The sequence below is a fragment of the Mauremys reevesii genome, linkage group 6 (genome assembly GCF_016161935.1).
Source record: "Mauremys reevesii isolate NIE-2019 linkage group 6, ASM1616193v1, whole genome shotgun sequence".
In the NCBI taxonomy this organism is placed as follows: Eukaryota; Metazoa; Chordata; order Testudines; family Geoemydidae; genus Mauremys; species Mauremys reevesii.
Genome location: NC_052628.1, coordinates 69,142,769 through 69,169,217, shown reverse-complemented (window position 1 = coordinate 69,169,217; position 26,449 = coordinate 69,142,769). Strand labels below are relative to the sequence as shown.

The window sequence follows — 26,449 nt, the reverse complement described above, 5'->3', positions numbered from 1 at the left end:
CCGGTCTCTGGTGACCAAGATCTCAGTGTGGATGGGGTACTAGCTGTATTGAGAGGTCTATGTACCCCCGGATCTGAAGCTGGACATAAAGTTTGCTTCATCATTAGGAGTTTAAACTTAATTTTCCTATTTTTTCAGGATCTACCCTTGAAGGAAGTGCTGATCTTGCACATACTGGGGATACGAGTACCACACAGGAAGCAGAGGCACTGGGAGTGTCTGTCTCTTATTGGAATAGCCTCATGACAGGAGAGACACCTCTTGAATCCTGGGGAGTCCAGCATTCCTGAGTAAAACTCATGAAAATTTAACCCCAGGAGGGGAAATCTCCTAACTACACAACTATATGAATAAAAAGGGGGTTTGTTTGCTTTTTTGGGGGGGGGGAAAGAAAAGCAAAACAAATGGAATATTTTTTCCAATAACTAGAACACTATAGGGTAAGTAACCATAACGTAACCAACTATCTGAGAAAAAAAGCTAAATATCAGAGAACAGGCACACAGTAGACACTGTCACAGGCCAATGGTGGTTGTGAAGGGACTGAAGGTGGTTCACCCATGCAGCCACATATAGCCTTGGTGCTGGGCACGAGGATATGTGGGGCACATGTGTGGGCCGAATGAGCACTGCTACCAAAAATCTTTGATTGAAGGCACAGCACTCAGATGTACCCGAAATGGAGCGCACACAGAGACATTATGTGAAGAATATGTTGATTTACAACTAAAGAGCACCTTTACACTAGATTTGGTATATAGTTTTGCTACCTAGGAGGTAACTATAATTATATACATTTATTTAAGGAATTATTTAGCTTAATATTTTCAGATTCTCATTAATTGTATATTTTTGTATGTTAGAAAATGGTGAATAATATATTGTTTATTTACTAGTTAATTAACTTTTTGCTCATGATTTGTGTCTAAGATGGTAACTGGGATTTAATTAAACACAAAACATGGCATATAAAATGTTTATTAAACAAAATATTTTGGATACATAAACGTCTCATCAAAACATGTTTCACATTTACAACTAAATTACAATAAGTTTAGGCCTTTGTATTAAATTCAGATGTCATTTTAACCAGGTTTATTTTTAAAAAGAAAAACAGTATAATAAAAAAAATTAAATAAAAAATCCAATTAAAAAAAAAATTAATCTTCAATTTTATCCATGCTGGATTTGGACATTGAAGGAAATGAAGAAAGATCTCGAATGGATATCAAGGATATCAACAACAAGGGATATTTCATTTAAAACTAGATAGGTGGTAACTAATGAGCACATTTAATCTCCCAGACTATTAAAAATTATTTAGATATTTTAAATTGTCAGAGTACAAAATAAAAGGAAACTGGTGGTTAAAAATGCTTTCTTTAGCTCGTATATATTAAGAAGAGCTCAATCTTTTGATTGATCTTTTAAACTGAAATTAATTGATTTTTAACTTTCTGTTTTTGAGCTCATAATAAATGTGCTTAGTATTTACATGAAACCGTTCACAATGGGTCATGTCATGCCATGGATTTTTAAGCCAAACTCTCAAATGAAGTCAAAAGGAAGTCCACTTAGTAACTCATATCACCACAAGGCTGAAATTGTTACTAAGAAGCCTATGTCACCACTCCACTGATCTAGTTTATACGGGTGTCACTCTGTTCAAATCAATGAAGTTATACTGGTGTAAAACTGGAGAAATGCAGTGGTGAATCAGGACCCATAATGATGTCTAGCACCTTTGCACAGAGTATACATAAAACGAAGATAATGAGGTTTAAGAAATGGCTATTGCATATTTCTTTCTAAGCAGAAATAGAATTTGCATACAGGAGATTTTTTTTCCAGGAAGGAAGATGCAGGGAGATGTTTGTGAGTTACAAGTTAGGATAAGACACTGTACAAAAAGCTAGTAAGGTGCAAAGAGATGCTGGTGACTTACAAGTTAGATGGGGACATAGTACAGGAAGCAAGGAAAGTTTGGGGAGGTGTGGGTTAATTACATGTTAGGAATGATGTTTCAGAGAAAGCCAGGTCAGTGTGGAAAGAAGTCACTGACATAGATTCATGAAATATGCTGCAAAGAAAGAAGGGAGGAAAAGGGGAGAAATTGAAAAATAAAGGATTAGCGCTAGTTAGGGTTGCCAAGTGTCTGGTTTTCGACTGGAATGCCTGACTGAAAAGGGACCCTGGCAGCTCCGGTTGGCACTGCTGACCGGGCCATTAAAAGTCTGGTCGGCAGTGCAGTGGGGGCCCGGGGCTCAGGCAGGCTCTCTACTTGCCCTGGCTCCACGTGGCTCCCAGAAGTGGCTGCCAGGTCCCTGCGGCCCCTAGGCACAAGAGCAGCAAGAGAGGCTCCATGCGCTGCCCCCACCCAAGTGCCGGCTCGGCAGCTCCCATTGGCTAGGAACCATGACCAATGGGAGCTGCGGAGACAGCACCTGCGGGCATGAAGGCAGTGTGCGGAGCCTCCCTGGCCGCCCATGGGACTAGGTGCCACAGGGACCTGGTGGCCACTTCCTAGGAGCCGCGATAAGTGCCACCGGGTCCCTGCACTCCAAACCCCCTGCCACACCCTAGCCCCCTGCCCCAGCCTGGAGTCCCCTCCCACACCCAAACTTCCTCCTGGAGTCTGGACCCTGCACCCTCCCCTACACCCCAAAACCCTGCCCCAGCCCTGACTCCCCTCCTGTACTCCAAACTCCTCATTCCTGGCCCCATGCCAGAGCCCACACCCCCAGCCGGAGCCCTTTCCCCCTCCCGCCCCGCACCCAACCCCCTGCCCCAGCCTGGTGAAAGTGGGGGAGAGCAAGTGACGGAGGGAGGGAAGGAGCGAGCAGACGGGCAGGGCCTCAGAGAAGGGGTGGGGCAGGGGTGTTTGGTTTTGCGCGATTAGAAAGCTGGCAACCCTAGGGCTTGTATTCGCTGAAAATAAGAGTCTGGCAAGACAGGACCCAGTATTTCTGTAGCTGTTATATCATCAGCAACCATTTGTGTTTAATGAAAGGAAGGTACCTCACCTGTTTTTGAAAGAGGGTAGCTGATGTTAAATAAATCTTCCAGAAATGAAAAAAGTGGGCCTGTGATATTTAAAGCATAATCAGCATGCCCATTTTTAATTGCTTCTTTACGACCCCAAATACGTATCTATAATAAAACAAGGAAATGTTATTTTAGACAATTTAAATTTTCACTATCTTCACCTCTCTTCTGTGAAGGTAACATTTCTGAATAGCTGTTTTGGAAATGCTGCATCAGATTCTGCAATTAAACTTTTCATACAAGAAAAAAAGACCAAATTTATCACTTGTCCTAACAAACTAATGGGCAAATCCTAATCCCATTGAAGTCATTGAAAGTTTTGGCACTGCCTTCAAAGGGACCAAGATTTGAGTCTAAATGTATATAGAGAGTTTCCTAATTATTCTTTTATTAAATATGAAACACCACCTTATAACGTAATAACATTGAAGACCACATATTTAAAAGTGATATTTTAACTTGTACCAGCAAAATGGCATGTGCACCTGTCTGTGGTCAGAAATGGGCTTTTGGACAGGCAGATTAGGTGTTTGCATGCATAAACTGATAAATATACTGTTACCCTATCAACATGCCCATATGGGCACATGCATTAATCTGAGGCCCTTTGAAAATTTAGCCAGCAAGTTTTGAATACATAGCAGTTAGCAAAATTAAACCCAGATGTGAGTTCCGCACATGCAAGTGCTTGTACATGTAAAATTTCTGGGCACAGTTTTAGAGGCATTTGATCTCCAGATTTAATTTAAAGTGAAAAAGTACTGGTATTCAGTTAACATAGTCTTTCCAGCCTTGAGATCCCCTTTTCTGCCAATGTATTGTAAGAGTCTCAAAACAGCATACCATTGTGTTCTTCAATACCCAGACACAAAGGGTAGAGTTAAAATCATAGTGACAGCTTTAACTTTAAATACCCTGGCGTATAGCAGACTCTCATCGATATATTTTCAAATAGACATTTATTGTAAATAATTCTTGCAAAAGAGACAAAGAATTAACTGTTTGTACATTAATGCACATACTTTGGAGGTGAAACCTGGATATCTATGTTTGAAAATTAAAGACAAAATCCTGCCCCTTCTGCTTCACAACAGCAGGGAAGATTGCAACCAAATGCTCACAAGTACTAATTTGGGGGCCTGGCTACTGTCCTAATGAGTACGTCTTGGCTCAGCAAGATATAGTCTGCAATTTTGGAGGCTTGGTCAGATCTCCAAGCTCCCAACATGTCTGATGTGGTGTGCAACAGGCACCATATCAGTGTATGCTTCTCCGTTATAAAGGAGCAGTAGAGTGCTTTCTGCTGCACATTTGTAGTGTCTTCTATGGACCAGCCTGAGCCATTGTGCTTTGCAGTAGTAGGATGGCTATGGGACCCACCATGTAACTAATACTTCTCTGTCATTCATTGAGTGAATCAAATACTAAGGGTAAACTTTACCCTTGGCTTAATATTATTTTAGCCTAGATTTTTATATCTAATTGCCTTTTGTTTTTCAACAAATAAAAAAACAACCAAAATTAAACATAATAATAAAATAACATCTTTTTGACATTTTTGTCCTTAAAGAGTTATAGATACAATACCACAACAGGACAATTGTAACATGGTATGGACATCATTCACTGCATAGAAAAAGTAACTTGAGGGCATGCAATAGGAGCTTTTAAAAGTTAAAAATTGTGTCAATATTAAAAAACAGTATGTTATACAGTATAAGTCTACACTAAGGACTTGAAGCACAGCACTGCTCCCATTCAAGTCATTAGGGTTGGGATTTTCAAAGGAACTTAAGAGACGTTTTACTCTGCTCATCATTCACATCAGAATGTATTCATGTAGTGATCTGTACAGAGTATATAAACTCTAATTATTATGAATGAAATTTTTCTGCACATGTATTTATTGGATAAATGTTAACAGTTTTACCATGTAATCAAATACTTTCAAAATAGGATATATATTCAATACAAGTTACAGCTTATCAAACATACAGTGCACCACAGAACCAATTTATTCTGTTAGCTGCTCTAACGAGTGATGCAAACTCTTATTTACCTCATTGCCCCTTTCAGTCCTGGTAATGTAATCAAAGTCACAAACCACCAAAGCAGTTAGATAAGTTGACATTTTCAGTGTCGTGTTAAATGTGGTAACAGTCCATAGGCTTCCATTCTCATCTTTCATTTCAGATGTATCTAGAACAAAAACAATTTTAGTATAGAAACAAACTATCGCTACTATACAATAAAACAAGAGTTTGTGTTTTCAAACCAATCTTTTATACATCTCTTTATTACATTTCAATACTCTGTATGACAGCACTGGCTACATATAATTTTGGCAATAGCACCATGCCAACTTTCCCACTTAGCTCATTCCATGTACTGGAATTATTACCTTAAATATAAAGACTCTACTACTCCACTTGTCAACTTCTTAATCAAAATCTATGAAGCATATCAAACTGTGCATTAGTTTTGGAATGTGGAAAAGCATAAAACATATTCTCCCATGCTATACTTCTACAATATGTATGTTCATAATATCACTCAAGTAAATATGAAACATGCCTGAGAGTTATCAAATACTTAAATCTCACATGCTTCAAATAAAGGGCCAATCAAACCATCCACAGAAAAACCCATGGAAGGATGTTCTGAGAGAGGAAATATTTGCAGACTACCTTCACAGATATTCCCGTTTTAGTCTCAAAGTTACATGGCTTCACAGATTTGGTAACCATTGACTTTTCTTACTTAAAATTATGTACATGAGAAATAAAGAGTCATGACAATGAGGATATTAAAAGAGACATTTATTTACACACGAAAGGAAGGAATCTCACAGCTTTTTAGGTTTCCTGCATGAATACTATCTGTCCCTCATTTGGCATCTTTGTCACACAGAGCATCCCACATTAGGTAAGAATCAGTGGTGAGAAACATTGCCAGGGCAGTATATAACAGCTCGCACTGCTGCTGACCTTGTCATGTCTATTCTGTGGATTAACAGATGATTTCAATTATGTGACTGTTAAGACAGTTTTCATAAGCACCCAAGAATTTTTTTTAAGATACACACAATCTCCCCTGCCCCCTGTCCTTAAATAACAGAAGTATAGCTCTCACACGTACAACACCACAACTTCAGAAGTAAAAGTCATGCAGTAAAATATACTGAGTAAACACTGTACGGTAAGACTCAAAACATGAACTGTTGCGCTATCAAACACCATAGCTACCCGACATGGATATGTCACCATTGGAAGGTGACCCAATACCACCTTTCAAGACTGTGACTGTGCATATTTGCCTGTGAATTTATAGATATTTACTAACCCTCTCTGACTTTTTTTTCAGACCTACTAAATAATGTTCCTGCCTCAACAACCCATGTCTCTTAGGACTTGCCTACACACAAAAGCTAATCTGGAAAAAAGTATGAATTCAAAACAGATTAAGTATTCCCGATTAACTCCATGTGCAGATTCTTATTCCAAAATAAGACACTCATATTCTGGGTGCCAGGGGGAAGTTTGCACATGGAGTTAATCAGGAATAGCTATTCCGAAATCAGTCCCTCTCTCAGGCTGGTTGGCCCTTTAAGGCAAGTTGGACTGTGCCTTGCCCATGACCTAGCAGTTACCCATCAATCTTTCCTCTGATCTAGCCAGGTAGGGATAATTAGTGATCCCAGCTGGATGTAATGGAGTTAGAATGACTGACCCCAGACGCAGAGGACAACTTAAATGGAGCTGAGCTCAGTTGAGGGAAGAAGACCCGGGAGAGGGGAGGCAGGGAGTTCCCTCTCACTAGGAAGGCAGAAGAAATAGAATCAATCCCTGTAGTGGGTCTGAAATGGGGGCAAGATCCAGGGAGAGACTGCAGAGATGGCGGGACTCTCCTTTGGAGAAAAGCCCACAGGGAGTAGAGTAGATTTTTGTGTCAGGAAACCCTGAGATAGGGTTTGTAAGTGGAAGCAGAAGACTTAAGTAGCCCAAGGGAGAAAAAAAAACCTATTCAGACTTGTTTTGATTTTCATTTGAACCTTTCGGTTACCTCAAACAGGGTTTGAACTTTGTGACTTGGCCGGAAGGCTGAGCCATGGAAGATCTTGTTAGAGGCAGATGCCTGCAAAAGGCACTGGAAATAAGGAGACCAGTGACATTATGCAGGGGCCTGAGCGGGGTGGGGGTGGGGGCACTCCAGGGAGCAGTTTTCCCCACCCTACTCCCCATGTAGACAAACCCTAACCCTTTCTGTCCCCAAACAGGAGAGCAACCGCCTCCTTTTAGGAGATGGAGTCCTCCTCCAGTAATCTATCAACATCACTCTTTTGACCAGCAAGGACTACCATAGGACCATTCAAAGTCTTTCCACACAGACCTGATAACCTGACCTCTGCAACATCATGTTCTGCTAACCTCCTTCCACGTACATTTCTTTTTTTACAGTTAACCTCCAGTCCATGCTCTGTATTATTGCTCTGTATTGCTAGGACAGAACACATTAATTGAACAGAATTTTCAAATATTTGAGCCTTTAGTCCATGGATAACCAATCACTATAGTACAGGATGATACAGTAAAATAATGTGCTATGATTATACACTGTTGAAGTAAATTCAAACCTTTATTAAGGTAACGTGGAGAAATACAGATGTCCATTGTTTAACCTACCTATAGCAGGCATGTTGGAAAGGGCCACGTAACTGGGATGATGGACAATTATGATATTGAAGGTTGCCTTCATGGCAGGTTCATCAAAGCAGGGATAAACAGTCCTGGCATATGTTGGTTCAAACTGTGATGCAATCAGCATACTAAATTGGAAATACAGATAGGGTTAATCCAGCATGTTGCAGCTGATCAAAAACATTATATAGTGCACAAAATCTGCCAAGTTAGAAAAAGAAAAGGTAAATCATATACATATGTGGATTTAGAAAAGGGTTAGTCATTATTTAGAGAAATGTATGACTCAGTTGTCCCCCACAGAGATCCATGTGCAGATTTGCACCTTGTTTAATTTAGCCATTTTAATGGCTAATTCTTTTCTTACATGTCTTTCTTTTCTAACTGAAGAGGTCACATTTTTATATATTTGTTTTTATTTTTCTAATTTGATTTCTAATACGGTGTTAAAGTCTCACACATAGTTCAGACCACTTACAGCAGTCAAGTGCTCAGAAATTATGTAGCCACCCATATTGCATCAGAAGTAGATTTGATGCAGATGCCTTCTTTTCTCTCTAATCCAAACTTTCTTATTTTAAAAAAGGTCGAGTTTATTAAAGGATTTTAAGAATTATAGGACGTGTTTATGTGCAAAACGTGCCCCTCATCTCCACTCAAACCAGGCACAGAAGAACCCTACATCAGCAGCACAGCAGCAGTTCTATGGCACTGGGGAACACCATGGACAGAATGCTTATGGGGACCCTGTAGCACCTCCGTGCTGTAGAACTCTGCTCCAAGATGCCACTTGTGGTAGTTTGGAAGAGGGCTTTGGGGCAGAGTGCAGCAGACCAGGGGAGAAGCTGGTGGACCCAATGGCCAAATTTTCAAAAGCGTCCACTGGTTTTGGGTGCCCAACTTTAGACAACTGAGGAAAATCCTTACTGGAGAGAAGCAGGGAAGATGCTGACAGAGGTAATTTCCATTCTCTGTACAAACCAAATGCAAATACATCACTGTAACAGGGATTAGAGGCAGATCTACAGGTAGACCATGAGAGGATACAGCTGGAGATGAACCACCTGTGTTTTGAAAACCAGCTGTTGAAGATGGGTATCACCAAGGTGAGAGAGAAGATGGGTAGCACCAATGTGAGGCAGAAGACAAGGAGTGCCACTGCCAGCATGAGGAAAGAGAGAAGGACGGGGAATGTCAATATCACCTTGAAATGGACAGATTGCACCTGCAAAACCCTAATCCAGTAGGTGAAACCAGACGCCCACATATCTGTCCCAATGGGTGGCAGAGACTTCCTTGCTTTACGGAAGGGAATGATATGGATGTGTTTCTAAATTCTTTTAAAATGGGGTCTGAATTGAATAAGATAGGGCAGGAGGACATGGTCTGGTGCCTGGCTCCATTACTATCACAAATGAAGGACTTAGACATTTTCACCCTTATGGACAGAGAGAAATATAAAGATCATGGGCAACAAAAACAAGCTTTCTTGTCAAAGTTCAAACTTCTCCCTGCATATAGAAGGTCTGGGGAGTTCAGAAAAAAAGGGACATGATCTATGCTGAGGTTTCAATTCAAATGATGGACTATGTAAGAAAATTGGGAACTGGTTGGAGGGTTTCCATGGTCGATGAGGTGTATGAATTAATGGGCTTAGAACAATTCCTTAAACTCTGCTACCCCAACCTGAAATAATGGTTAATAGACAAAGATCCTGGAGGCATGACCATATCTGGGAAATGGGCCGACCAACATGCAGACAGTCCATCGGCAGGTGAAAGAAAAATCAAGGGAGATAGCACCAATGTGACCACCCAATCAAGACCCCTCCTCCCCCGTGAAGGGAGAAGGGGCTAAATCCAGAAATGGTAGGAGGCAAACCATAACAAGGGCCCAAAAAGAGAACCTGGGGAGCAGGTATGTTTTTATTGCCATAAAAGTGATCATAAGACAAAATACTGCCTGGTTCTAGGAAGATCAGAGGCTAGTTGTAGCACACAGCAGATCCAGTTGGCAATGACTCCACCAGCAGTGGAACCAAAACTAGTCCCATCAGTGAACGTGACTCTATCAGACTCCAAATGGGAATCAATTAAACCCTGTTTCCCAGTGGAGGTGGATGGGAAACAGTCCAACGATGGAGGGATACTGGAACCCAAGTAACTGGTATGCCCATGATCAGTGGACCCCTCATGGATCATTCCACATAGACTCATGACCATTCAGGGAATAATAGGTCCCCATTTCCATGTCCCTGTGGCTCAGATCCACCTGAAATGGGGTGGCAATCAGGGCCCTAACACTGTTGGGGTACCCTCCCAACTACCAGAAGAGGTCTTGCTAGGAAATGACCTATAGTCCTGGGCCTGCACCACTGTTATGGTTACTTGGAGCCAGAAGCAGAAAGCCACAGCCCCTGCCTCAGACCGAGCTGAAAGTTGGCACACAGCTTTGAGCTGCTGCCTGACAGTGTAAGTGCATGGCCTGGGCCTAGGCAGAGTCCTCCTGATTCCCCCTCTGAGGTCTGTGTAAGTGGGCCCCAGTGATCAGACTAAGCTCTCCCAGTTTCCGCTTTGGAAATAAAGCAGAAACAATTAATTGATCCCTCAAGGAAAACCTAGGGCTGCAGCAGACTCCCCTGGCAACTTCCTGGCAGGATGGCACCTGGAAAGGTTTCTCTGGGATCAGAGGTTGCTTTACAGAGAGTGGATGCTCCTTAAGAATATTGAGCCACGGAGTATACAGAGACAATTGGTGGTATCACAAAAGTACCATCTTAGACTACTCAGGCTAGTTGGGACACTTGGGAATACAGCTCAGCAAACAGTGCTTACTCCAGAATTTCTACTGGGCTTGGGGTTTTGAGGCGGTGCAAAAATACAGTAAGAGCTGTGACCTCTGTCAGAGTGTGGGAAATGGCTGGAATAAGAGCAAGGCTGGCCTGATTCCTCCTCCCATTATAGAGGAACCCTTTCAGAGGATTGCTATGAACATTGTGGGACCCCTTAGCAAAACTACCCATATGGAGAAAAAATATATTCTTGTGGTAGTACTGCTATCAAGAAGCGGTAGCTCTCCTCCATAGAGGCAGACAAGATGGCTGATACCTTGCTAGCAACATTCAGCTGGGGGCAGGGGCGGTTTTCCCTGAGGTTTTGATTGATCACGGGGTAAACTTATGTCTGCCCTACATGAAAGGCTATGAGAGAAATGTGCAGTTCCACAATTTTGGTCATCTCCCTGCTACTCCCACACTACCAGGCTGGTTGAGAGATTTAATGGAATCCTTATAATAATATTGAAAATTTTGTGGACCAACAGCCTGGTGATTGAGATAAATATTTACCTGTTATTTGCCTATTAGGAGGTTCTCCAGGAATCCACAGGATTCTTCCTTTTTGAACTTCTCTATCAGAGGAGGGTACAGGGCCCCCTGGACCTAATGAGGGCAGAGTGGGAACATACAGCCTCTCCCAAGGGAATGTCCATGGTGGAGTACTTGTTGGGTTTCTGGGAAAAAATTCATTGAGCTCCTGAGTTTTCACTGACAGAATCTATCTAGAGCTTGGAAGAAACAGAAAGTCTGGCATGACCACACTACACGTGCTCTGACATATAGTACAGGGGACCAAGTTATGATGATCATTCCAGTGTTAGAGGCACTGCACATGTGCTGTCAGTGCCAAATCCTGAGCATAAAGTGGTTTGATGTTGTGGAAAATGTCACAATCTTGCTCCAGCATATATAGATAACATTTGTATTTTCAGTCAGATTTGGGAAGAGCATGTGACCCCTGTAAGGAAGATGCTTTACAGCATTCAGATGGTAGGCCTGACTGTAGAGGTGGAAAAATGCAAGGTGGGGATGGCAGAAGTGGGCTATTCTGACCATGGAGTGGAGAGGGGCTGCATAAAACCGCAGCCTGCAAGAGTGAAGGTTATTAAGAATTGCCCCACTCCCCATACAGAAAAACAAGGTACAATTCTTTACTGGGATGGCCAAATGTTACCTGAGGTTGTCCCTCACTGTAGGTCAGACAAAGTTACCTGGTCCAAACAGAGTCAATACAACTTCTGTGACCTGAAAGAAGACATAAGTACAGACCCATTTCTGGTATATCCAGACTTTGAAAAGGCTTCCATGGTATTCACAGATGCCTCTGACACAGGCGCAGGGCTATGCTGATGCAAGCAGGTGAAAAGAGAAGCACCCCATAGTGTATGGGAGCAAGAAATGGCATCCCTGAGAAAAAACAACTATGCAACAATGGAAAAAGAATGTTTGGTTATGGTGTGGGCCCTCAGAAAACTACAGCCCTACTCTTTTGGATGACATTTCACTGCATGCACTGACCATTCCCCACTCACCTGGCTACATCAAATAAAAAGGACAAATACCACATTGCTAAAATAGAGATTAGTGCTCCAAGACTAAGATGAAAATTATTTGTGTTAAAGGGAATGCAAATTTGGTTGCTGATGCCCTGTCCAGAAATAAGAAAATGGATTCCCCTAGGATGCAGGTCAACCACTCTAGGCCATATCTGTATGTACAGTGCTGCATCTGTACTGATACAGCTGCACCACTGCAACACCTGAGGTGAAGATGCTCTATGCCAACAGGAGAGAGCTTTCCTGTCAGCATAAAAAAACACCTCCACAGGCGGCATGAGCTATGTTGGCATGAGAAGCTCTCCCACCAACACAGCGCTATGCACACAAACGCTTATGTCAGTGTAATTTATGTCACTCAGGGGAGTTGAATATTCACATCCTTGAGCGACATAAATTTTTTAGACAAGCTGTAGTGTAGACATAGCCCTAGTTACACCCACTTTGGCAGGGGAGATGCGATATATGGCAATTTCCTGCACTTATCCTTGAAAATCTTTATAGTATTAAGTTTATGTATTATTTAGAGCTGGGATTATATGTAACCCCTCTAGAGGGGAGATGTGATGTGAAGTCTGGTAGTTCAAAGGACTATATTGAAAATGTGCCAGACAAGAATAAACTTTTTGACAATAAGTTTGAAGTGGAGTTCCTGAGGAATACTTACGGAGAGGTTAATGCAAATCCCCCATCTCTAGTTATGCAAAAACTCAGCCTTTTGCAGCTAAGCCCTGAAGAAGGGGTCATTGTATGCTCATTATCTCCTCTCTGAGACTGGAGATGAAGGACTCGTATAAAGAAACAGCTCAACTGCCCAGCCAGGGATCTGGTTCTGAATCTGAGATTGTCATGAACATGTAACAACAGGGCAAACCCAGTTGTGGGTTTTGAAAGACTGACCAGAGCTTGAGGGTGGAGTTGGGGATGATCTCTGGTAAGCATTTTTGCTCACCTAAAGATCTTTTATTGTTTTTAATGTTCTCCCTGTAACAATAAAAGTGCTTGCTTAGAAAGAGCTCTGTGGTAACCTAAAATTGCAAGCAACACATAGCTCATAGCCTCTCTAGAGAGAAAACAAAGTACAGCTGGTGGCCTTTTAGGCAGTCTGGCTTGCTGGGGATATCACATTGTAAATCCAGGGAGCTGTGCAGCTTTAAAGAACTCCAGTCAGGGTGGAGTGAGACGTGGGTCTCTGCCCAAGAGGTAATGGCTGGGAGCCAGAAATCTTTAAATGGGTGCCCTCAAGGGAGCACAGAGGAGGAATACAGGGGCAGTCACCCTTAAACTATGATAGCCCTCCCTTAGGGTTTCCACAGAGTTAGAGAGCACCTTTAATCTCTATGGATTCCATAGGAGCTGCAATGGCACAGGCTATGTAGGCTATGTAGGAGTGGACCTAATGAGTATATCAGTGCATAAAACTGACACCTAACCATGCCCCTCCCCAACCAATGCCCAGTATTAGGGTAGTGCTTGCTGTTGGTCTTGGGAGATGTTGTGGGCACCTTACACCACTGCAAATTCCCCAACCCCAGTGGAATTTCTGTCTCTGCCCACCCCCCCCCCACACACACACCATGCCAGGATCTGTGCCAGTAGAAGCTAGCAGAGAGCCTGCATGAATTTGGTACACTGCCTGCAAATAATTCTCATTACAAAGCACAACACATATGTTGGCCAAGGCATTATTACAAAAAGAATTAAAGGTTGTTTTTCCAGCAGATTTCCACATAAAAAGAAAATAAAAAGAAAATGAAAATGCTTAATCTACTGTACATAAACAGTGGGTATTTCACCCCTAGTTGCTCAGGTCAGGCAGTGGTATGAGTCACTGCTTGTTTGCTTGCTTATTTTTAAAAGATCCTAATGTGACTGAATTGCTAGTAAACTTTATTCCACATTGCAAATCTACCACATTTGACACAAATCAGTCCAAATGGAATTTTATTTTCCTACGGCCCAGGATTGTATAAGCAGATAAATTAACTCCCCCGACTATTCCTCTTTTGCACAAATAAATTTGTAGAAAATGAACCTTTTTATAAACTGTTTTAAGAAATGTTGTATAACCGTGCCAGAGGCTAGCAAAATAAAATCAAAATTAGAGTATTCCCAAATAAGAGCAACCTGACTGTTAACAGGCTCTTTAAGAATAAGGCATAATTACTTCAGCTATTCCAAGTTGTATCTCACCTTGTATGAAATGAACTCAATTAAAAACACTAGAAATCTTTTTCATCATGTAAAAAGACTTCATGTTTATAGGTGATAAGCTGGCATTTCTGCAATAACTCCTATTAACAGCCTTCTTGCTATAACATAATAGTATTAGGATGACACTGGAAGTACAACAGTCTCCACCTTCTCCCCATGTCCCAACTGTTTAGGAAAGTAACATTTCTGAAATCGTTAACACTGTTTACACACAACTACAAATTTAAAAAAGCTGTTTACAACCACAGTCAACTCCTTTGAACCATGTATGGGGATTGAATCTTGAAGATAGCTTAGTGTAAACCATCTTAGTTTTAGGGTGGACAACAGGCCTTAGTATGTAACTCTTAATGGATCATCCTCAGTAATCCATATTAGTCCTGTTTCTAGTCCTTATCAATTGACATAATACAGGCAATTTAAAAAAAAGCAGAACAGCTAGTAGATTGCCCATTAACACCTACCAGTGTTCATTTAAAACATAAGAACACAAGAATGGCCTGTGACGTTACACCCCATAATGCTTTATAGAAATGTGCTTATGAGTGTAAATATGACATAACTGGAATATGTTTTATGCTAGATATGCCATGTAACATATCTCTGCAAAGGTTATGTTCTACTGAATGTATGCATCCTATTTGTATGCATGTATCATTTTTATATCCGAAGTTATGAGCGTTGGCTCTATGCTTGTATTTAAAGTGTTTGCTGTAGAAGTACATAAGGCAGATTTGGTCAACATAGTGTGAAGGGGTTATTCAAGTAATTGGGAGTCCTTAACTAACAGTGGACTTTGGGAGATGCCAATCCACATCTAAGCTTTCCTGGGAACGTTTAAACTAACATGTAAACAATGGCGTTGGCCTGCAAAAAGCTGAATCATTCATAGACATGTGACTTGCACAGGTGACTGCAAAACTCCATCTTGTTGAGGGGATTTTACATAGGAGAACAGAGGGGTTGCCACCCACAAGAGAAAAACTATACAAGCCACTGGAAACTCCTCTATTTGGTCTTCAGCTGGCTCAGAAGATAGCCTCTCCACCCCAAAGAGATGCCTGAAAGAAACTGGAACAAAGGACAGTAACTACAGGGGTGTGAGTGATTGCTGGACCTAGACTAGGAAGGAGTCTAGTCTGTCAAATAATCTTATTGGAACATGTCTGAGAGTGAGATTTACCTGTGTTTAGTTTCCTACTGTATTAGGCTTAGACTTGCATGTTTTTGTTTTATTTTGCTTGGTAATTTACTTTGTTCTGTTTGTTATTACTTGGAACCACTTAAATCCTACTTTTTACATTTAATAAAATCACTTTTTGCTTATTAATTGACCCAGAGCAAGTAAATAATTCCTGGGGGAGTAAACAGCTGTGTATATCTCTCTAACAGTATTATAGAGGGCAAACAATTTATGAGTTTACCCTGTATAAGCTTTATTCAGAGTAAAAACAGATTCATTTGGGATTTGGACCCCATTGGGAACTGGGCATCTGGGTGCTAGAGACAGGAGCACTTCTTAAGCTGCTTTCAGTTAAGCCTGCAGCTCCTGGGGGACGTGGCCGGCTAGCGTGTCGGGCACAACAAGACAGTGTACTGAAGTCCCAAGCTGACAGGGAAAAACAGGCTCAAAGGTAGTCCCAGCACATCAGGTGGCAGTCCCAAGGGGGTCCTGTGACCCAACCCGTCACACAGCCATACTGGATCAGACCAAAGGTCCATCTAGCTCAGTATCCTCTCTTCCGACAGGGGCCAATGCCAGGTGCCACAGAGGTAATGAACAGGTAATCATCAAGTGATCCATTTCCTGTCATCCATTCCCAGCTTCTGGCAAACAGAGGCTAGGGACACCATCTCTGCCCATCCTGGCTAATAGCCATTGATGGACCTATACTCCATGAATTTATCTAGTTCTTTTTTGAACCCCGTTACAGTCCTGGCCTTCACAACATTCTCTGACAAAGAGTTCCAGATGTTGACCGTGCATTGTGTGAAGAAACACTTCCTTTTTTTTTAAACCTGCTGCCTATTAATTTCATTTGATGACCCCTAGTTCTTGTGTTATGAGAAGCAGTAAATAACTTGTGAGTCTTCAAGAATCAGTTACATTTGCTATCAGAGGGCAACACTATATTGTGTAAAAAATGGGTACCAAGAAAAATTGCACTGATTAGGATAGTACCCAAAAATCCTAAAATGTAGATGAAATTAAGCCAGTACTTTAGTACAAATTCCATAGGGACATGCACTACTCTTGATCTGAGCACACAGCACTCAATTCACAGCAGTGAAAGTTCTGCATGTAGTCTGATGGTAAAATATGCCTCCCAAATTCCATGGACTTAATCCAATACAACTGAAGTAGGACGAAGGAAGACAAGAGTGTCTTTAAAACACCTTTCTGCCTCCTCTAATCCTGACAATGACTCTCTTACCTATATGCCACCCATGGATTTCCCAGCTTGACCCCCATAAGGATAGCTTTCCAGCTACTTTGTACTGTCTGACCAGTGCAAAGCATCCAGAAGTGGGGCCAGGCTTATATTTGACTCCCTTTGGTGCTGTAAGCACTGCAGAAATGTACTCCATAGTGGCTACAAATAGTGCCTTCATTTTTCATTTCCTCCCCCACACTTCAAGACCTGATTAAGCATGCAACGTAGATCCCTTGCCATTACCTATAATCAAACAGATCATTAATGGTTATTGTGTTGTTATTCATATTACTTTTTTCTTATTTGTGAGTTTAGTGCTTATGAGAGGACTAGAGAGCTCTCGCTCTATAAGAATTATAGCACAGATGGACACAGGTTTTCCACACCAGTTCACCAATGTGTCTCAACTCTGATTTGGCAAAGTGAGAGAGAAGTTCATTCTCAATGCCAATTAAGCCTTTCACCTCTATTAAGCTGCCAACAGCTGTGTGGACATCTGAGCAGGAGAAACTGTTAGCACAAAGTGATAGAAAACCATTATCTTCTGCAAGTTGTACAGTGACTTTACCAAAATGACTATCAAACTAGATTTGAACTGAAGACCTAGAGATGAAAGGTGCCCTATTGCATAGCGCCTGGGCTATCTAATCCTCCACTAGAATTTGTCTTCTAAAATAATTAAAATAACCTTGTCAGGTACCTTATTAGACCTTACAAATGATGTCCCAAAAATACATCCATACTGCCGGAGAAGGATTGAGTTTCTGCAGCACAAACTGTGAGAGACTTAGAGCTAGGAAACTGCTACTATGGTAAGATTGAAGACTTCACTCTGAAAGAAGGAGAAGTTTCAAAATAGTGTTGCATGGATCAAGTTCAGATAAAGTCATTTAAAATAAGGAAAGATATGCAAAAATTGACTTAAGAACATCAAGAACGCAGGCAAGAGCAGATAAGCAAAGCAACACGTTAAATCTGCAACCCATAGACTTCCTTTGATTCAATCTACTGTCTGGACATAACTGGAATCTTTTAACCAGACTGCAATCTTACATACCATAGTTACTACAGGGTAAATTAAGGATAGAATGGAACAATTCATATAAATATTTTGCCACTTTGCTAAGCTATTTAGGGAGGTTGTACCATAAAATGAAGTCATAACATAAAGAACAGTATGTAAATGGGTACTAAGAATACATACACAGGATATTCATTTATATACTTAGTGGTGTAATTTTCTATGCCTATTTGTATAAAACTAAAGGGGCTTTCTAAAGAAATTAAGCAAAATATTCTTGTTTTCCTTACCTCAAACTCCATAATTAGACAAATACCATTGTATAAAGAGATCCATGAAAGAACAGATGAAGATTGCAGGAAAAATAGAAGAAATTTGTACAAATAAGCTCCTATTGTTTTTCAGTCAGACCAACCAACTTTACACACACACACACACAAAAGAGGAAAAAAGCAGTCATTGGAAGTTAACTTCTCCAAATTTGGTATTAGTGGAGTTAGGTTATATGAAGGTCACATGACACTTTTTATTTCAATAAAACAAAAAAATTAAGGTATTTTTTTATTGGTGTGTGTTCATGCATGAATGGATGATTTTTTTTTTAGCAAAATGAATATTATCTATTTGGCACGTTCTCATAATATCCAACCCACTAATAGACAGCTTAATCTAGTGAACTAATCAGTAGATTGGGACCCAAGAATGCCAGTATTCTAATTCTAGCTTTACTGACCTTGAGCAATTCACTACTCCTTAAATTATTAAAGATGAAAAAAAAATTAAAATCCCATTTTCTGATGTGTTTTGTTTACCGTGTGCATCTCAGTTTGGACAATGAAAAAATCAATGAATTAAGTTTCACTTTTGTTTAATGAGTTTGTTTCCAGATTCTTAGGATGAAATTTGCCAGCACAAAGTCTATGCAGCATGTAAGCACATAATTGCTCTTTTGCAGGTTAATTTATTTAAAATGAATGTTTTTATTTAACTTGTACTGGACCAAGTTTAAGTTGATAGTGTCTCTATATTGTGTGCACAGGTTTTTGAAAGTGCAAAGCACTGTCATTGGTGATTTGATTTTTATAGTTGCAGTTAAGCAAATGCTAACATCCATACCACCTAACAACAACATTCACAGACTCCTCCACTCTACATCTAAGTACCATTTTATTCCAACATACACCTGCAGTGCATGCATCTAATTCCTCAACCAAAAACAAAAAAACAAAAAAAACCCACCCTCAAACACACAGCCTGAACTCTAACCTTAATGCAATTAAGATATATTCTCTGCAGACATACAGGTGAAGTGCATAATGTGTCATATGTACATGAAAACATCTGAGGTTTTGCATTTGAGTCTGACTATGATACATTGGATGTGTGTGCTGTCCTAGTCCCTCATATTATCATTAATGGAAGGGGAGATCTGAAGCAGTCAGAGCACAGAGCAGCATAGTTTGCCTCTGTTGACAAACCTTTTATGGTTTGCCAGAGTGAAGCCCCACTCTGGGAGACCTGAGAAAGTCTACTGGACTAGAAGTAGCATTGGCAAGCTTAGCAAGTGTGAGAGGTTGGCAGGGGCGGCTCTAGCCATTTCACCGCCCCAAGCACGGCGGCACGCAGCGGGGGGCGGTTGCCGGTCCCGCGGCTCTGGCTGCGGATGCTCCACCGAAGCCGCAGGATCAGCGGACCCTCCGCAGGCACGTCTGCGGGAGGTCCACCGGAGCCGCCTGCCGCCCTCCCGGTGACCGGCAGAGCGCCCCCCGCGGTGTGCCACCCCAAGCACGCGCTTGGCGTGCTGGGGCCTGGAGCCGCCCCTGGAGGTTGGGGAGAAGGAGACATGCAGAATGGTAAGAAGGCTGGGGAGCAAAACTGGAAGCAGAATGGCAAGTTCCACGTTTGTCATCTTTAGCACAAAGCATGTGTCTGTACCACTTGTTCATGTGATGGGGCTAGATCAGGGAAGCTAATGGCAACAGTGATGAGGAGCTTGTTGCTCCCCTACTGAGCTCTTCTGTCTAGGATGAACCTCCTGTAATTCCTGAGAAGGGGGGTCTGACAATCTACTCTGACAAGCCTGTAGATTTTCTTGAGACTAGGAGTAGTGCTGCCAGGGGAGAGTTTGGCAACACAACTCAGAGCCTGGGGAGGAGGCATGAATGACAAGAATCACAGATGGTGGAGTGGGAAGGCATTGTGGCAACTAGGCTACAGGCTGTAACAGTAAACTAGGGAGGGAGATGAGGCTGGGGAAGCAGTCTGGGAGAACAGAAGTGGCCAGTAGGTCTGGGCTGTTCAGATTTGTCTTTGCAGACCTAGAGTAGGTAGAAAAACAACTCCCCATCTATTTCACTTTAAAATTTGAATATTGACTTTTCCTGAGCTGTTATGCTAATATGTATGAGAAACTTGTACTTTATGGGGACTGTAGTTCTTTATCTACAGGAGGCTGAAAGATGTCTGAGCTGCATTTTGCAGTATGGTTTTACTCACATAATTGGTTTTGGTGGGAATTGGTTCTATGGTGGACACCTGGGCTAATATAAATAAGGGGCTCCAGCATCTTTCTGCAAGCCTTCAACTATTTGGTCTGATTTGTCACATCAGATAATCACAGGAAAGTCAACTACAGCTTCTATATAACTGCAACAGTGCTGACCATGTAGTGCTCTTTTGAGAGGAAACCGGTGCCAATAATCCAGCAACAGTTAACTTTAACAGACACAAGCTTTTGCCAAATCTATTTTTCGTAACAAGTCACAATGTAATTGTGGGGGGAAAGGAAGGAAGAGACATACCATAAAGCACAGCTAACATAGGGCCCAATCCTGCACTTTCTCACACTGAGGTCAATGGAACTACTTGCATAAGTGCTACCTGCTCAGCAAGAATAAGGACTCTAGAACCTGACCTACAGATTGCAAGCCAGCAGAGGGAATCTACAGTCTTGATTAGTACCTCCACGACCTTGGTAAATAAAAAGCATGGAACAGGTTAAGGAGCAACTTATGAATGTATGTTGCAGTGACTTTTTTCCTTCATAGAGCATCTGCTAACACATTATCTAATAACAAACTGTATGGTTGTTTAAACCTGAAAGGCAGAGGGTGGGGGAGGGATATTCCTCTTGTCAGACAAGACTACTTTATTTTTATAGTGTCTTTTACATGTTCTATAGCCACAAAAGTGCTTTTCTTGTTTAACTCCACATAACAGACAAAAAGAGAACTTAAGCTATCGGCAAAGAAGAAATTTTCTTCAGCTAAGATCAGATGCAAAATAGAGACACCACTTTCTCTATTTCCTGGCATACACCTAGACGACATTACTAACTAGATGTGTGTGTGATTGCAAATTTGTATTGATTTTCCTAACATGCAAGATGTGTTCAGATCTGAGGTTTTGGTTTTAGCTTCCTCCATCTCTAAGAAGCTTATAATTCCTTTTTGGGAAAAGAGGAAAGAAGAGAGATACCTGGCTGTGTCCCCCACTCCCCCACCTCCTCAAACCCCACCAAAACAAGCACTTAGGGCAGTGGTCTTCAGCCTGTTTTCATTTGCGGACCCCTAACATTTTTCAACCAGAGGTGCGGACCCCTTTGGAAATCAGACAGTCTGCGGACTCCCATGGGTTCTCGGACCACAGGTTGAAAACCACTGATTTAGGGGATTAGCCAAAGCCCACTGAAGTCAAGGGCAATCTCTCCATTGACTTTACATGGGTTTGGATCGGGTCCTCTGAGGCTCATCTGATGGCACTATGAAAACAAGCGCCTCCAAAGTCAGGAGGAGCTGGTGTCCCAGCCTTTGACCGGGTCCGGAACAAAAGTGTCCCCAGCCCTTTCCCGGGCGGTCATCTCAGAAACTGGCTCGGGACTTAGCCAGCAACTCTTCTGGGGCTGGCTGGAGCAAGGCGCCCTTCGGGGCCACGTTCTCGGAGCTGGGCGCTGAGGTCTGGCACCTGCCCTACGCTAAACCCAGCGCCTAGCTGCCCGCTTGCCCGCGCGCTCACCTGCTCTGCCCCTGGTCCGTGTAGCGGGTGAGGAAGAGCCCGTCCAGATCCTCGTTCAGGGGCCCCCTGAAGCTGAGCTGCAGCACGTAGCGCCCGCCGGCCCGCAGGCTCCGCCGCAGCTCCAGCACCGCGTACTCCTGCCGCTCCTCCAGCCACAGCTCCGCCACCTCGATGCTGCCGCCGCCGCCGCCGCCGCCCGGCCCCTCGAGCAGGGGCCCCCGCACGGCCGCCCCCCACAGCTCCAGCTCGGAGCTGTGCAGCAGGACGGTGGCCGTGTCCTGGGCGCAGCGCACCGTGATGTTCACCTGGCCGGAGAAGACGAAGGGGCCGGGCTGGCCGGGACTCACGCGCGGCCAGAGCCGCAGCTCGTAGTGGAGGGGCAGCAGAGCGCGGGGCAGGCGCGGGTTGTCCCAGAGCCCCGGCGGGCGCGTGCTGCCGGGACTGGGACGGGGGCTGGGAGCTGGGGGGCAGCAGCCGGCGCCCTCCTCCTCCGGGCCGGCTGTGGGCGAGGCGGGAGCCGCGGCCGCCCGCAGCTCCTCCACCTCCCCCAGGCAGCGCCCGTACAGAGCCCCCAGCACGGCCAGGGCCAGCAGCAGCGCGGCCAGCAGCAGCGCGAGCAGGGCGGCGGGCTTCCTGCCCAGGTAGAAGCCGGAGGCGGCCTTGGGTCCCATGGCAGCAGGCGCCGGGAGCACCGCGCTGACTAGGGGCGCCCAGTTACTCTCCGAGCGCGGCAGCGAGTGGGGCTGGGGCTGGGCTGCACCCTGCGCGCAACGAACAAATACCCTGGGAGCGCGGGTGGAGGTGGAGCCCCTCCGGCGAGGGGCAAGGCAGGAGGAAGGGGAAAGGTGCCCATGCTCCGGGGCTCCCCGCTTGCTCTGGAGGTGGGAAAAGGTAAGAGGCGGATCCACTTGGATCCTGCCCATCTTTGGCCCCAAGCCCTCAAAGTGTATAATCAAAAACTGAGAACGAATCTAGACGCTCCTATTTCTCTCTCTCTCACACACACAGGTTCCTGATGCCTCTCGGTACAGTAATGGGTGAGTCAGACACATTTTAGCCCCCGATTCCTCACATTCTAATACCTAAATAGAGGACAAGTCTAGCTCCTCCTACAACACCAAAAATACTTTATCCTGACACATCCTCAAATGCCAGCCCCACAAAAACCTAGAGCCACTACCTGGATCTGGCCATCCCCAGTCAATTTTTGGCCCTCCCCCGTGACATTCTGTGACAGTGGGCCCCAATCTTTGTGTGGCCAGTGGCACATTCATGTTTTCAGAAGTGTGGCGGGCGCCAACAATTTTTCAAGGCTTATCTTGTATTTGTACATTAAATAATACAAAAAACATCATATTTAATATTACATAATATATGAATCCAGAGAGAAGAGAGAAGCCGCAGAGAAGCCGCAAGGACAGAGAACACCGGCGCCCGCAGCCCTGGAGTTCTCTGTCCCCAGCAGGCGCAGGGCCATGGCTTCTCTACCCTGTTGGGCACTAGACAGGCCCTGTGCCTGCCGGGAACAGAGAACACTGTGCCCGCAGCCTGACTTCTCTGTCCTCGTCAGGCGTGGGGCCATGGCGTCTCTCCCCTGCTGGGCACTAGGTGGGAACACATAAATGTCCTGGCGGGCGCCATCACATTGGGGACCACTGTTCTAGGGCATGAACAGAGAACAAGTGTAGCTCCCCCTAATGCATAAAAATAAATAAAAACAACGAGGCGTCCTTGTGGCACCTTAGAGACGTACACATTTATTTGGGCATAAGCTTTCATGGGCTAGAACCCACTTCATCAGATGCATGGAATGGAAATTCAGTAGGCAGATATAAATACACAGCACATGAAAAGATGGGAGTTGTCTTACCGAGTGGGGGGTCAGTGCTAAGGAGGCCAATTCAATTAGGGTGGATGTGGCCCATTTCCAAAAGTTGACAAGAAGGGGTGAATATCAACAGAGGGAAAATTATTTTTTGTAGTGACCCAGCCACTCCCAGTCTTTATTCAAACCTAATTTGATGGTGTCAAGTTTGCAAATTAATTCCAGTTCTGCAGTTTCTCATTGAAATCTGGTTTTGAAGTTTTTTTGTTGAAGAATTGCCACTTTTAAGTCTGTTATTAAGTGTCCAGGGAGGTTGACGTGCTCTCCTACTGGTTTTTGAATGTTACAAATTCTTGCTGTCTGATGTGTATCCATTTATTCATTTGCATAGAGACTGTCCCGTTTGGCCAATGTACATGGCAGAGGAGCATTGCTGGCACATGATGGCATATATCACATTAGTAGATGTGCAGGTGAATGAGCCCCTGATGGTGTGGCTGATGTGATTAGGTCCTATAATGGTGTCCCTTGAATAGATATGCAGACAGAGTTGGCAATGTGGTTTGTTGCAGGGATTGGTTCCTGGGTTAGTGTTTCTGTTGTGTGGTCTGTCCACGCAGCTATTCAAGGGACACCATCATAGGACCTAACCACATCAGCCACACCATCAGGGGTCATTCACCTGCACATCTACCATCTCTGTCAGGAAGCAACGAAGTTGTGGCTTTTCTGTATCAAGGAAGGCATTATTCCAACAGCCAATGACTTACGCATTGTTTAGAATCACTTGGCTGATCACCTCACAGGAATTTCTCCCAGAATCATGAGTGGTCTCTGAAGAGCAACATCCAGGGATCTATCTTCAGAGAATTGGGCATTCCATTGGTCGACTTGTTTGCAATGAAAGACAACAGGGACTGCTATCAGTTTTTCTCTCAAAGAGGTCTCAATCTCAAGCCTTCCATCTGAATTGGGGGATCAGCCTCGATGTATACCAGGGGTTCTCAAACTGAAATGACCATGAGGGGCTCGAGGGGGGCAATCCTGCAGCTGTAGTCTGCCCACCCATGGCCTGGAGGTAGGCCGGGGGTGGGGGGGAAGGGCAGGCACGGGCTGCTGGGCGGGCCACAGGAAATGGCCCTGCAGGCCACGTGTTTGAGAACTCTGATGTATACCTTCCTCCACCCCGGATTCCACTCATCCCTCAGGTTATTCTCAAACTTAAGCTAGATCATGCTGAACTGGTACTCAATGCACCAGTCAAGACAATTTTGGTTTTCCAGTCTTCACTGTCTGTCTGTCCAGCCCCCCCAAACATCTTCCTCTTCTTCCCAACCTACTGATGCAGCACCACAATCAGATATTGCATCCAGCACTGAGCAGCCTACACCTCACAGCATGGATACTGCAGGGTTAGATGAGGAGGAAGGGCAATGTTGTTCAGTGGCAAAGTGGCAGTTCAGCATGTCCTACTTAGTAGTAGAAAGCCGTCTACTAATTTGGCCAAGTGGAAACATTTTTCAGTTTGATTAATGACTCAGGGAATTCAGCCAAGGCTTGCCTGCATTAAGGTAATTTTGGATTACCTGTTATATCTGAAATTCTCAGGTCTCACTTTGAACTTGTTGAGGGTTTTTTAGCCATGATCTCGGCATTTCACTCTCCAATCCAGAGGATGTCAATTTTTGCCAACTCAATGGTAGTCAGATTTCTAGAAGGTGTGGTCCATTTCTTTCCACCTGTGAAAGAAACTGCTTCATTGTAGGACCTTAGCACTGTATTGCCCACCCATTTGGGACCTCTGTTTGATCCCCTAGTAACTTGTTCTCTGTCCCTCCTTTGCCAAGTGACACCTTTTTTGATTGCCATAACATCTGCAAGGAGAGTAAGTGAACTGCAGGACCTAATGGCAGGGCCTCCATATGTGCAGGTTTTCAAAGACAAAGTAGCCCTAAGGCCACATCCAAAATGTTTGTCTAAGGTGAGTTCACAGTTTCACCTTAACCAAACAATATACTTACCTGTATTCTTTCCTAAGCTGCACACAAATGCAAATGAACAGTGTCTTCATATGTTGGATGTGAGATGATGCTTGGCATTTTGTGTGGAGAAAATTAAACCATTTTGGTCATCGCCTTAAGTGTTGGTCTCCTATGTGGATCAGAAAAACGATCAGGCAGCCTCCACACAAATGATTTCCAGATGGATCACTTCCTGCATTACGACAGCATATGGGTAGCTCACACCACATCACCACAGAGACTTGTCGCTCATTCGATGAAGGCCCACGCGGCTTCAAATCACATTCCTCAGTGATGTTTCTATATTGAACATTTGCAGGAACATTTGCAGGGCTGCTGACCGGTCTTCAGTGCATACTTTTACCAAACAGTATGCTATTATGACCACGTCTGAATCAGATGCAAAGTTTGGAAAGGCAGTTCTGCAGATGTTCTTTAAGTAGACTGAGTCCTCCCTCCTTCTGTTATTGCCTGTGAGTCACCTGACTGAAATACACACCTGCAACCACTCAAAGAAGGGGGAACAATTACTTACCTGTACTGTACCTGTTGTACTTCAGATGTGGGTGCAGATGTATTCCACAACCCACCCTCTATCTCTTCTGCCTCAGAATCCCCACTCATGCTTTCTCGTGCGAAGGCACTGAGGGGACAGTCAGCTTGGCACTGCCCTTAAACACCCTAGGAAGGGGAGGTGCTGCCTGATGGGTACTTTTAAGCAAAGTTCTTTGGCTTCAATATGCTGGGCCCATGCACACATGAGTGGAATATATGTCTGCACCCAT

General features: G+C 43.6%; 1 protein-coding gene across 1 annotated transcript in view; it reads right to left on the bottom strand.

The window, feature by feature from the left end:
* LVRN (laeverin) overlaps positions 1 to 22,489 on the bottom strand; it is a 68,161-nt gene extending 45,672 nt beyond the window's left edge. Inside the window, exons 1-4 of the mRNA XM_039543034.1 lie at positions 21,819 to 22,489; positions 7,728 to 7,870; positions 5,105 to 5,244; positions 3,024 to 3,150 (exon numbers count right to left, since the gene is read on the bottom strand). Coding sequence (XP_039398968.1) covers positions 3,024 to 3,150; positions 5,105 to 5,244; positions 7,728 to 7,870; positions 21,819 to 22,489 — 1,081 coding nt within the window. The remainder of the gene's footprint in view (positions 1 to 3,023; positions 3,151 to 5,104; positions 5,245 to 7,727; positions 7,871 to 21,818) is intronic.
* Between the last annotated feature and the right edge of the window lie 3,960 nt (positions 22,490 to 26,449).